Below are 13,468 nucleotides of genomic sequence, written 5' to 3' on the forward strand. Positions count from 1 at the left end.
GCATATACTTATTGAGCACTTGTTATGTAGCAGGCAGTGGGCAAGGCCCTGACTGTGTAGCATGTACCAATGCTTTGAAGGCAGGAAGAAGCTTAGCATGATCAAGGAACTTAGAGAAAACTACTGGGGCCAGAGCTCCTAAGTGAGGGGGAGGGTGGCATAAGATTAACTGGGAAGATAGACCAAGTTAAGATTGTTTTGGGGATGAAAAGTAGTTTAGGCTTTATTTGTGTAACAGATCTTTCCATTCAAGCTCAGAAATTAAGTACTAATATATTCCCAGTTGTTCACCTTATTTATTCCCTCATCTTGTCATCTTAATAACTATTTAATAGTTATGAATAGTTTATGAACAGATACCTGGTTCTAGTACATTAACATTTAACTTCAAAGGCATATAACTAAGAACTGCTAGTCTGGGGAATAAAAAACAAACCCACTAGTCAGGAGAAAAATATCTGCAAGCGCAGAAACCATGTGTAATTTTTCTTATTGTTGTGTCTCCAGCTTATTGTGCAGTGCCTGGTGCATAGTACATACTCATTAAATATTTGACCATAAAATCAAACTGTCAGCACATCGTTGTATAACATTTAGAAACTATAGCTCATTTTAAAGCTAGGAACCCTTTAAAGTTCAAGGCACCATTATTGGGGGTGTGAATTTAGAGAAATATACTGGAAAGCAGCCTCTTCACACATTTCTTCCCAGCCATGAGGTAAAGACCTTCTACTGTCATAAGAGCAAACTGAAGGCCTTCCTCAAAGGGGTTGGCCCTGAGGCTATTCATTCCCTTGCATCAAGTCTCTTGAATTTCTTTTCTTCTTTATTGTCATCATATTATTCTAAGGAGCCCTCTTTTACTTCTACTCCTCTCTTTAAGGAGGACTGGGTCACCACCAAGAAGCCTTTTGATGGTGGGATAACATGATTCTGTTGTCTGAGTTTGTGGCGTTGCTCAAGGATGGTAAAGGTTGGCCAAGTGCGGTGGCTTACACCTGTAATTCCAGCACTTTGGGAGGCTGGGGCGGGCAGATCACTTGAGGGTAGGAGTTTGAGATTAGCCTGGCTAACATGGTGAAACCCCATCTCTACAAAAATACAAAAATTAGATAGGCGTGGTGGTGTGTGCCTGTGGTCCCAGCTACTCGGGAGACTGAGGCAAGAGAATTGCTTGAACCCGGGAGGTGGAGGTTGCAGTGAGCCTACATTGCACCACTGCAGTCCAGCCTGGGCAACAGAGTGAGACTCTGTCTCGAAAAAAAAAAAAAAAAAAAAAAAAAAAAATATTATTTCTGACAGTCAAAGTTCTGCTATAATCATCTAGAAACTAGAAACCTTTAATTTTGGACTGGCCATATCAAGCTAGGATACATTAATAATTATTTTTATAAATATGTTGGGGTCATAACACAAAATATTCCCACCTATTGTATGTAATGATATCCATAGTAATTGACAGTCAGAATTAAGAAGGCATATTAGACAAATAGTAGGAAATTTTTGAGTGCCTTCTGAATTACTGAGATTAGAATCCTATTGTATTCTAATAGTTTACAAAACAATTTTCTAAGCCTGTTTACATTTGAATTCCTCTTGAATGCTCTCTTAGTAACTTAATCCTTTTTCTATGAATTACTTTGGGTTCTTCAGAGGAATAGAACCAATAGGAGGTACACACACACACACACATATAGAAAAAGACAAAGGAATTGGCTCACATGGTTATGGAGGCTGAGAAGTCCCAAGATCCACAGCTATCAAGCCGGAGACCCAGAAGAGCTGATGGTAGTCCCAGTTTGAGTCTGAAGGCCTGAGGACCAGGAGAGCTGAGCTGATAGTTTGTTTCAGTCTGAGTCAGAAGGCAAGAGAAGACTAATGTCTTTAGTGACAATGAGGCAAAGATAATAAATTCTCTTTCTCAGCTTTTTTGTTCTATTCAGCCCTTCAGTGGATTGAATAAAGCCCATCCGCATTGGTGATAGCAATCTGCTTTACTCAGTCTACTGATTCAATTATTTTTCGCATCCAGAAACACCCTCACAGACACACTCTGAATAATGTTTAACCAACACCAAGGCACCTTGTGGCTCAGTCAAATTGACACATAAAATTTACCATCAAAAGTCGACCCCTTGTCAACTTACCATCCATGTACATCTTCTTAAACCATAATCTTCAAATAAAGACCATACATAGCATGGTTATAATTTCATCTAATAGAATGTAACTGCTCTGCATACAACAGATATTGCTGTAATTCCTTCTCCACAAGAGGAGATAAAGTCCATAAGTGATATTTACTCTTCTCCCTGATATCACTTAAATATTATAATATTAAAGGTAATAATACTTAAATACTGTGATATAAAGTCAGTACATCTATGTTACATGATAAGGGAATAAGAGTAAAAACAAAAATACATACAAATATATTCATAATAATTAGGAAATATGACAATCACAATTCTCATTTCTGTAACTGGTCACATGCTTGTAGTTTGTGTTTATAACTACCATCTTTCACTACCTATTCTGTATTCCCCTTGCCTTCAGTAAGCGCCTCAGCTAGTTACAGTTCTTTATCTGGTGGGGTGACTCAGACCTTTATTCCTGAAGTGTCTGGGCCATTAAGTAGACCTGCCTGGATTTGGTTGTTGTAGTTTTCTGTTGATTTTTAGTCACAGGGCATGGTAATACCATGCCTTAAAGGATCTCCTGTATTTTAGAATACTCTTCCTTCCATTTTGGAGTAGTCCAGTGTCCTGTTAATAGGATCAGTCATGCCAGCCAGTACAGTAATTGCCTTCTTTGCCATGTTGATTCAAAGGTATGAGGAGCTCAAAGTGTCCAGGTAGCAGTCTTAATTTCTGTTCAATCAAATCATTGTTGTATTTTCTGGTTGAAGAATTCTTCCTTTTGGAACTAAGACCTCTAGGCCAGCAAAGCATAAGGTCATGGGAACAGGAAGCACGAATTTTGCTAGTGGGCTACTAGGGGTAATAGCAAGTGGTTCCACTCCATTTCTACCCCTTGATTCCTGGACCAGTAAATCCTGGCTGTAGGAGAAACAGCACCATATATTGGTTGCTGATTCATTCTAGTAACTACTATTAAAGCTTTTTACCTATTAGTGTTCAGTCCAGTATAGTTTAACAAGTATCTGTTGATTGCTTATGTAAACAGTACTGATCAGGTTATTGTAAAAGCATCATAAACTTGTCTCCTCTCCCATGAGCATTGAGTCATTGACATTTCAATCATTTACTTTGGTTGTTAAGTAGACTCTTACTAGTGCAAACATAGACTAGACTAAGCCGTTTGTCAAAAGTGTATACCTCTGCTTCAGTTTTAAGATATAAAGTGATCACTTTTGTCTGCACTTCTGTCCTACTACCCCACTCTAAAAAAAGTAAATGTCACTTGAGTGTATAGAATCTACATTTATGTTGTTTCCTATTTTACTAAAATCTTTCTGGTTTTCCAAGGTTTAGCATAGTTCTCATACCTTACCTTAGTTGCTCCACCCCTATAGTTTCTTTTTTTTTTTTTTCTTTTGAGATGGAGTCTCGCTCTGTCGCCCAGGCTGGAGTGCAGTGGCATGATCTCGGCTCACTGCAAGCTCCGCCTCCTGGGTTCATGCCGTTCTCCTGCCTCAGCCTCCGGAGTAGCTGGGACTACAGGCGCTCGCCACCACGCCCGGCTAATTTTTTGTATTTTTAGTAGAGACGGGGTTTCACTGTGTTAGCCAGGGTGGTCTCGATCTCCTGACCTCGTGATCCGCCCGCCTCGGCCTCCCAAAGTGCTGGGATTACAAGGCGTGAGCCATTGCGCCCAGCCAAACCCCATAGTTTCTGAGGAGATATGGGATAGAGACTTAGAATTTGCATTCTAAGGAGTACCTGGGTGATGCTGATACTGCTGCTCTCAGAACCATACTTGGAGAACCAGTATCTTACATATTTATAAATTGTTGAAGTTAAGGATTGATTATCTTTGAAATCTACAGCTTTGTACAGTTCTACATATGGAAGTGTTCACCAACTGACATTCTCTTTTTTCCTTATAAAATCATGACTTGAGGACCCAGTTCCATTGGGTTTATTATTGTGTCCTTAAGGTTGAAATATCCTTGTTAAATTTTTGTTACTTACTATGTCACTTGTCACCACAAAGACATACGAAGAAAAGGGGAGCTCATGTTTTGTCCTACATGCTCATAGAACCTGCTCAGACTCCATATTTACTGCATATTGGGGAGGGAGTTGGTTCTCAAGGGGTCACTTTCTACCCCTGCTCTCTACATCCAATTGGTCTGCAGATTAGGATTAGCTTGGCATCCACCTATACTATCCTTTTTAATAGATTTAAGTACCATGGACCAACCAATACTGGTAACCATTATTTTATCAAGCTTGAACATACCAGAGATGAGATGTCAAAAATATGTATCAATGTGATTGGTCAGAGCAAATGAGAATATTCTCTGTCAGCCTCTCATTTTTGTCCATTTCAGTTATATTGCACAAAAATATCCATTAATTCCTTCTATTTATACCAAATATGCCAGCCAGTTGGGTTTGTTTCTTGCCCTGTTTTTGTATTTATCTGTAGTTCTATAGCAATGGCTCCCTTCCTTTCCCTCCCCCCGTTTTTTTCCTTTCTTTATTGACTACAAAAATGGTTCTATTTAAGTAATAGTACCATCAAAACCTCAAAAAACAGATGAACTGTTAATAATATTGTGCCCTACTTCATGCACACGTTCACTGGGCTTTTAAATACCCTTTCCTACACTAGTCTTTATATCAAGCTTCATATAGCTTAGTATAGCATATAGGTGAAAACTGGAAATATATTTTTTAATTATAATTTTTAATAATTTTTTAAAAATTTATTTTCTAAGGAAGAAGAGACAGATAATGAAGAAAATTTTATTGATCTCAACGTTTTAAAGGCCCAGACATATCACTTGGTAAGTTTCATCAGATACATGCAGGACCAACAAGCAATCAATGTACATGTTCTGCTGGAAATTTAAATGAGTAGAAACCGTTGTTGGCCATTGTTTTGTATGCTGTTTGAAAAGTAGCTCTAAAAATTGCTTTCCTATATATAAAATGTTATAATTATAGCAAATATAAAAATCCGGGGGAGTGAGTGAGGCAGCCTCCTGTCTGTATCATGGAAAATTGACATAGTGCTACTTATGCAGACTGAAAATAATTTGCCTGGTGGCATTTTTTATTATGAAAAGACATCAAGTATTCTATTTCAAGTTATTTTCCATTCTAATAGGCCAAGATTTAATGATCTTGATTATAGGAAAATATTTAAATTGTAGCTCTTTAAATAAAATGGATTAAGACTGGTAGGTATATGAATAAGTAATCAGACATTGCTTTAAGTCTGTTTTAATTATAAAATAAATCTAGTCTATAAAAGCACATAAACAATGAGATATTTCAGATATATATGGTATTTTTACATTCGCCATATATATCTATATATTATTTATAATATATAGATATCTTTATAATAATATATATTATTATATAATATATTAGAAATAATATACAATATATTATATATAAGCAATATATTATATATTATATAATAAATAATATATTAATATATAAATAATATATTGATATATATAAAAATATATAATATATAAATATATAACATATTAATATATTTATATATTATAAACTTAATATATTATATATTATAAATATATAATATATAATTATAAATATATTAATGTATAATATAAATATGTTATATAAATATATGCTTAATTAAATAATATATAAATAATATATGTTATAATATTTTGTATATTATATAATATGTTATATTTTGTATATTATATAATATGTTATATATTAAAGATATATACCTATTGTACCCTCAAAAAGTACATATGGAAAGTAATACTTTGTTAGTTCTTTATTTAATTTTTCTTACCTGAATCCTCAAGACAAGTTTGGATCTAGTTTTGATTTCATATCATGAAGATTTCCTTGACTACCCCTCCCCAGGATGATCTTTGTATTTATCATAATAATGAGGATTAATAATACTAAGGCATCAATACTGCCTTAGTATTATTAATCCTCATTGATGCCTTAGTATTATTAATCCTCGTTAGTTATTATTAATGATGCATATATATGTGTGTGTTTTCTGCCCAACTTGAGATGTAATATAACGTTGTGGTCAACTTGCCTCAGTGTGTGACTTGACTCTAATACTAGGATTCCAGATTTGGGCAAGTTTCCAAACTTCTTGTGGCTCATCTTCTTAAGCTGTAAATGAGATAAAAATATTACCTTTACCTTTGTCATAGCGTTTTTGAAAATTAAAAGAGTTACTACACGTAAAACACTGTAATAATATCTGTCACGTAGAAAGTACTCAGCATTGGCAAAAACCAAAACCACACCTTTCCTCCATATTTCCCCGTCTGAAATCTGATTTGTAACCTCCTTGATAACAGAGATAGCTATCCTTTTTAGTATTCCCTATAGTGTAACACAGAAGGTACTGAATAAAGACCTCTTAAGTGAATGAAGGTATTTTTTATTGATCAATTGAAAATATATCAGAATAATATGTTAAAATTTAAATCCAAACTCCAGTTATATCAATACCTTACAATTGCAGATCGTTTTGTAGTTTTCAAGTACTTTAAAACACATTTCTTTACTGACCTTGTAAAGTATTTGGGTAGATGTTATCTCCATTTTACAAATATAAACACTGAAATTTATAACCTTGGGATAGTTTAATCTTTTAAGAAGCTAATAAATCACAGTACCTGAATTTAAACTGCTTCTCCAAACTCCAAGTCTATTGCTTTTTCCGCTTTACCTCATAACAAGAGTTGAACAAGGTGTAGATATGTTTTGATTCCTGCCTTTAGCAAGTTGTAATTAGTAATGTTGGTGTTTACTTAATGTAAGTGTTGAAGATGATGATGACAGAGTGCTCCTCAAGTGTAAGAAGAAAAAAGTAGAGATGCACACAATTATTCTTGGAAAGAAATTGTTGTTCGTGTTATTCATTCTTATATTGATGGTGTAAACAGAGAACTGTGAAGGCCACCTGGGATTCCTTCTGGACAAAGTAGTTTGAGTACTGAGAAGGAGCAAAGTAATTTAATTTGCTTCTGCCACTACACCAATTCCTTATTGGTCCTGAGTTCAATTTTTCATCTCAAACTACATGAGGAAGGGTTTTTCCAAATGATGTTTTGTAAATTATCTAAGAATTAGATTCTTTGGACAAAAATTATATAACATAACTCCTTTAGAGCTAAGACTATGTATAGTTGTATTTCCACAAGAGGAAGAAGCGTGAACACCAGGTGTTTGTGGATGGTCAACCATGGAGTACTAATGAGGCAGAAAACCCTTTCATATTTTAAAAAACCTGGCAAGCTCATGATATTGCCCACTAAAGCCATCTGCCTGAGACAGCTGTGTCTGACTACAGCTTATGATGGTTTGGGCTGCTCTTTCCCCAAGACAAAATTGCTATATAGGTTAGTATCATAGATTTAAGATTTTATGTCTCATGCAGCAGGTGGACTCACAATGCAGAGGAAATATTATTTTAGGAAAGTTGAGCATGATGAATTCTTCACTAGAACAAAAACGATACATACTGTCAAGGAAAGTGACTTTCTAAATGTATATGTGACTGTGCAAGCCCAGCCGTGTGTGGATTGCAGCATTCTCTCCCTGTCCATGGTTTTAAAACAATAAGATGCTTCTCCAATCATTCTCTGTCCTCTCACCCACCCTACTTTATTTTTCCTCAAGACCCTGTTATTGCATTTTATTTATTAATTACTGATTTATTTTTTCTGTCGCAACCACTAGAATGCAAACTCCTCTGGAGCAGGAGCTTTTTCACTGCTTTTTTTACCTGTGCCTTGTATGTAGGAGTTGCTCAATAATCAATAATATTGTATGAATACATGCTTGAATGTGTGCTATTTTTGTATTTATGGTTTCATAGGCAATTTTCATAGAGAAAAGAACTTACTGACAATAATCATTTCCTCTTCTGTGTACCATGTGGGATAATGCAGGGAGAAATTACCTCTATTCCTTCCTTTCATTAAATAAAGTGAAGTCTAGACCCTGAGAAGCATGCTCTTTGAGTATCATGATAATCCCAAGAGTTGGACCTACACAAGCATATTCCTGAGATTTGCAGTAAAATGAAGTGAGAATGCAAATGAAAAAGACATGTCATAAGCAGGTTGTGTTCTCTGGAAGCAAACACTGAGACAGTTTGGAGTGCAAGATGTTTATTAGAAATAGACACATGTGAAAGGAAGGGAGAGGAAAGCAGGACTGGGCAGAGGGAGAAGTCATGCTGCGATATGGGCCTGACAAAGATTGGCCAACCTGGTAGAGCCAAGTGTTGCCTGCTTAGCTCACCCCCTGGAGGCCAGTTGCCCTGGAAAGGGCATACTCCCAGGTGAAATGGCTCTCTGCAGAAGCTGACAGCAGGAGACTGTCTGCTGGCCACATTCTCTGAAGCTCAGCAGCAAGATCTTCCTTGAAAGAGGTCCTGGTGACCCATCTTCCTAACTACCACAGCATAGTTGAAGCCTGTAACTGCTAACTTGAAGAATTTGTAAAGAGATACCATCTGCCCATTGACTAAATTTTAAATGTCTGCCTAAGTGGATCATGACACAGCAGTAGTTTCATGAACACTGAAAAAGATACGTTCCTCCTACTGATGATGAATGCTTATAACAGTGACATTGGTTTGTTTTGGAATGAGTTGCTTTTCAGAACATTTATTTGAGGTTTAAAAAATATATTTAAAGTCATTCTGTGTGATTTTCCCCTCTAATTCCCTTACCCCAATTATGATTTTGCCGACAACTGCAATTAATGAGGCATTGCTTCATCTTCCACAATTTCATTTGTAATTTAATTACTTGAATTTTGAGATAGCTTTTCTTAGAAGGAAAGCATTACGAATGGATATTAGGCTTCAAGGCTAGTCCACAGAATTCCACGTTCTTTATGTCCCTCTGATTCCTGAGTGTTCTTGAAATCTGAAATTTAGCCAAAGCTACCCTAAGAGTGGCCGTGAGAAAGGACACTGGTGCTGAATTAAAGTTCTGACAGTTGGGCTGGGCCTGTGATGTTTAGAAGTATAGTAGAATATTCAGCGCTGTAGGGAGTGGGAACAGGAAAGGAAGACTCTAGTGATGAGGTGGTAGCAAGGTGTGCTAGTCATTTCCATTTCTAATTTGCATACGTCAGTTGGGCACTGCTTGCATGTTCACAGTGGCTATGCTGTAATTATGAGTAGTCTTTGTATCTCTCTTCACCCTTGTGAAACTCAATGGAATCATGGCAACAGCCTTCTGACAGCATAATGCAGATGTGTCATTCTCCTCCCCCAGTGAAAAAAAGAGGAGAGGGAGCTGTGCACTCTCTGAATTCTATTTTTAAATGCCCATCACTTCATTTCAAAACATTTTTTCAAACATGCCATAGATACTATTCTTTCTTGAGATGCTAAATTTGAGGTTTTGGAAACCAGATCCTGAGTTACACAGTGTAAAACCATGTATCTCAAAAGGTTTAAACACAATTGGTTTTTAATTACTTAGCAAGAAATTCATTGTACCAAGTAAGAATGAGAGACTTTTTAGCTCAAAAGGCAAATGCTGAAAGGAAGTAAAAATACGGGCTTAGAGTAAAAATGTCATTTCAGGTTTAGTTTAGAGTTTCATCTAGGCAAAACTGCAGTATTGTAATCAGAGACGAGGAAGATGGATCTTTTTTGGTTAATATCTTAAATACTTTAATTTTTTAAATTTTACATATGTTTTATATTTTTCTTTTAGACAAAATATTCTTACTGAGTAATCTAGGAGAAAAAACTGTTCTATGTACAGCTTGCCCTATCAGTTGCCATTAAGTTTTGATTCCTGCTTAAGGAGAATGTTTTTTCCTCTGCTTAAGGAGAACGTTTTTTCCTCTGCTTTCCTAAAACAGTTGAATGTTGGGCCTCCTATCTGTGTTATGAGAGAAGTCTATGGTTGGTATTTCACAGGAGAAATTAAAATGCCACATGTTTGAGTGTGATGGGACACATTATGACTGAGTAAATGCTTTTATTTCTGTGGTAACTAACCCTTACCACCCCCATCAGTTTTACATCTGGAAGTGAATAGGAAATGTGGGCTAGAGAAAAAAGCTCTGCTTCTCACTGCTCAGTGGAGGCTCAAATGGCACTTCTTGCTGGGTGTAAAAGACAGTTTTGCTTGATCTTCAGTGTAGCTTTTCAACCCACTTTTGAAATAAGAGAGATCTTTATTTTCTTCTTGGTTTCATTGTGGGCCTAGCAAAAAGTAGGAAGCAAGGACTTTTCAAGGTCCCTTCCAGATCTGAGTCCATACCTTCAAGGTAGATTCAATGGCAGAAATAGCAGCCCAAGATGAATTCCTGACTGTGTGTCACTTGCCACATGACCATAGCAAGTTAATTAACTTCTATGACTCTGCTTTCCTATCTGGGAATGGGGCAGAAATAATTCTACCCAGTCTTGTTTTGAGATTATTGTAACCTAACCTGTGGACAGTAGCTGACATTGTGCTGGCATAGAGTATGGGCTTCATGCATTTCTTATTTTGTATAATTTTTTACCTTTCCTAGAAACTGGAATTAGTTCTCAACATTCTTATGTGCCATAGAAGACTAGGAAAAGCCCCAGTCCCTCAATACAAATAAGTCCCTAGATTGTCATGAGTATTTTTGAGTAAGATACTTACATAGGATATAAGTTATCAAGAAGCTTGCATTTCTATGTAAATTGGGAAGCCCTGGTGATGTCATGGCTTTATTTTCATAATCTGTCACATGGATTATTATTGAAGGCCCACTAGACTAAATTTGCTGTCACTCAAGATCTCCCCTACAGAAATGACTCAAGGAGATCTGATGAAAAGTAATATAATGATTTTTTTAGATATTATTTGAGAGCTGTCATTCTATAAATAGGTAGGTTATAGTTCCTTCCATCAACACTAGTAGCAGATATTTATTATATAATTCAATATATTAAATGGGTACCAGACTATATACATTTTTTCAGTCTTCTATAACTTTGTATTTTTTAAATCCACCCATCTCTCAAACCCTCATCACCACTTACCACTTACCCCTGGCAATGTTAGTGCTTTGAATATATGTCTGATTCATCTTTACTTAATCTCAGTAGTCATTAAGACCCGTGGATGCTGCCTTTGAAACATATCCCATATCCATCCCTTCTGCTGTCTTGCAAGGCCATGTTCTTTTCATCGCCTGTCTGGATTAATATAACAGTAATGCTCTAAATAGTCTTTGGTCTTCCTCTTTCAATCCCACCCCCACCCTTTGTCACAATATTTTTCACCCTGCTTCTCTGACTTACTGAAACATGGCTATTACAGGTCATTCTGAATTCAATAATGTTTGATGGCTTTCATTGCCTACAGGTCCATTTATATAGAGTATAGAGCAATAAAATTTTGATCTGGCTTTCAAGGCCCTTAGCAATTTGACTGTTGTCTACACAGCTAACCTCATTTTCTTCTACAAACCCTTTATTCCGGTTAAATGGATGCCCTCATAGGCTTTCAAACACCTTGTGAGCATATCTGCTCCCATCCAATGCTTCTCTTTCCTATTGTCTCTTTTCTAAAATACCTTCCCACTATCTCTCTACCTGACTCAAATGTTCAAGGTTCAGCTCAAATTCTATGTCTTCTATCTCCTAAGTGACACTTCCCTTATCACCTTGCCCCATTTAGTGCCACAGCCAACCCAAAAAGCTACAAAAACCCATAAATCTTTATAAAACATAACTAGCATGTTTTATTCATGAGGATTATTGTTTTAGTCACTATTCCTGGACTGTAACAGTATGTGGAACATAGTGGGCACTAAATAAATAGTTGTTGGATAAATATTAATAAATACAGTAATTGTACCTTGCCTATAACTTCTTGACTTCTTTTCTGGCTGGAGGACAAAATTCATATTCCTTACCTTAGATTTTAAGGTCTTTCACAATGTACTTAACTCTTTTTTCCTCCCCAGTATTCACCTTTTTAAGCCCCTAGACTCTTTTCTCATTTTGATCTTCACAAGTTATATTCATTCCTATTTCAGTTTTTTGGCTTATGCCATTTTCCTCACTGTAAACACTTGGCTTGTCTCTTTTCTGCCTGTCTATATCCCATACATTCTTGTTAGGCTAAACTTAAAACTCATTATTGCATTAAAACATACTTGTCTTTCTCATTCAGACACCTACAGCATACCACCTGTAGCAGCTAGTTTTTGGAAGTTAATCAAATTTTATTTTTACCTGCTTATTGAAAAAACTTTATTCTTTTTTAAAGTAAAATATGTTCTGTGGGTTTTTTTAAAAAAATGAAAGAACAAGAGTATAAAGAAAAATGTGAAAAGTTTCCCAAATCTCAGCATTCAGATAGAAACATTGTACCCCTTTATTCATAATTAGCCCAAAATTATGTAAGATGAGAACATTTGGAAGTGGTGTCTGAATGAAGGGTATATGGAAATTTTTTGTGTGATATTGATGCAATTTTTATAAGTCTGAAAATATACACAGAAATTAACAAAGTAGTATAGAATCTATAAAATAATACAAATATGTGGTCATGTTAGTATATGCAGCAATGCAAATCAGTCAGAAAAACTGAACTATTCAATTAAATGGTGAAGAGATAATAGGCTAATCCATTTGTAGAAAAGGCTGGATTCCTCCCTCATACATTACACCCAAATTAACTCCACACGGATCACAATAACAAATAATAAGGCACAAAAATAAAATAAAAACATGAGGCCGAGTGCAGTGACTCACGCCTCTAGTCCCAGCACTTTGAGGGCCATGGTAGGTGGATCACTTGAGGCCAGAATTTCAAGACTAGCTTGGCCAACATGGTGAAACCCCATCTCTACTAAAAATACAAAAATCAGCCAGGCATGGTGGTGCACGCCTGTAGTCCTAGCTACTTGGGAGGTTGAGGCAGGAGAATCGCTTAAACCCTGGAGGCGGAGGCTGCAGTGAGCTGAGATCATGCCACTGCACTCCAACCTGGGTGACAGAGTGAGACCCTGTCTCAAAACAAAACAAAACACACACACGCACACACCAAACATGAGGAGTGACAAGTGTTATAGTCTGAAGTAGGCATAATTAAGCATGACAAGAAAATCAAAAACATAAAATACAAATCTGAATGCATAAAAATTAAAACTTTATATTACAAGAAAGCAGAGTGGGGAACAGCATTAAGTTAAAATACAAATGATGAACTGGAGAAAAATAATTATAGCCTGTGTGCAAAGGGTTGATAGACATGTGCTAAGGTGTTGTAGAGCTTGTGCTCTAGAGTAACACTGCCTGA

At 36.2% G+C, this 13,468-nt stretch overlaps 1 protein-coding gene across 5 annotated transcripts in view; it reads left to right on the forward strand.

The window, feature by feature from the left end:
- The window catches only part of IFT57 (intraflagellar transport 57), a 60,133-nt gene that overhangs the window by 10,892 nt on the left and 35,773 nt on the right, over window positions 1-13,468 (forward strand). For all 5 annotated transcript variants that reach the window (XR_010139144.1, XM_002813324.4, XM_063721798.1 and 2 more), the window contains exon 5: window positions 4,907-4,975. Coding sequence is in view for 4 of the 5 variants with exons in the window: in XM_002813324.4 (XP_002813370.2) it covers window positions 4,907-4,975 (69 nt within the window). In the remaining variant the exon portion in view is untranslated. The remainder of the gene's footprint in view (window positions 1-4,906; window positions 4,976-13,468) is intronic.

Source organism: Pongo abelii, chromosome 2 (genome assembly GCF_028885655.2).
Source record: "Pongo abelii isolate AG06213 chromosome 2, NHGRI_mPonAbe1-v2.0_pri, whole genome shotgun sequence".
In the NCBI taxonomy this organism is placed as follows: domain Eukaryota; kingdom Metazoa; phylum Chordata; class Mammalia; order Primates; family Hominidae; genus Pongo; species Pongo abelii.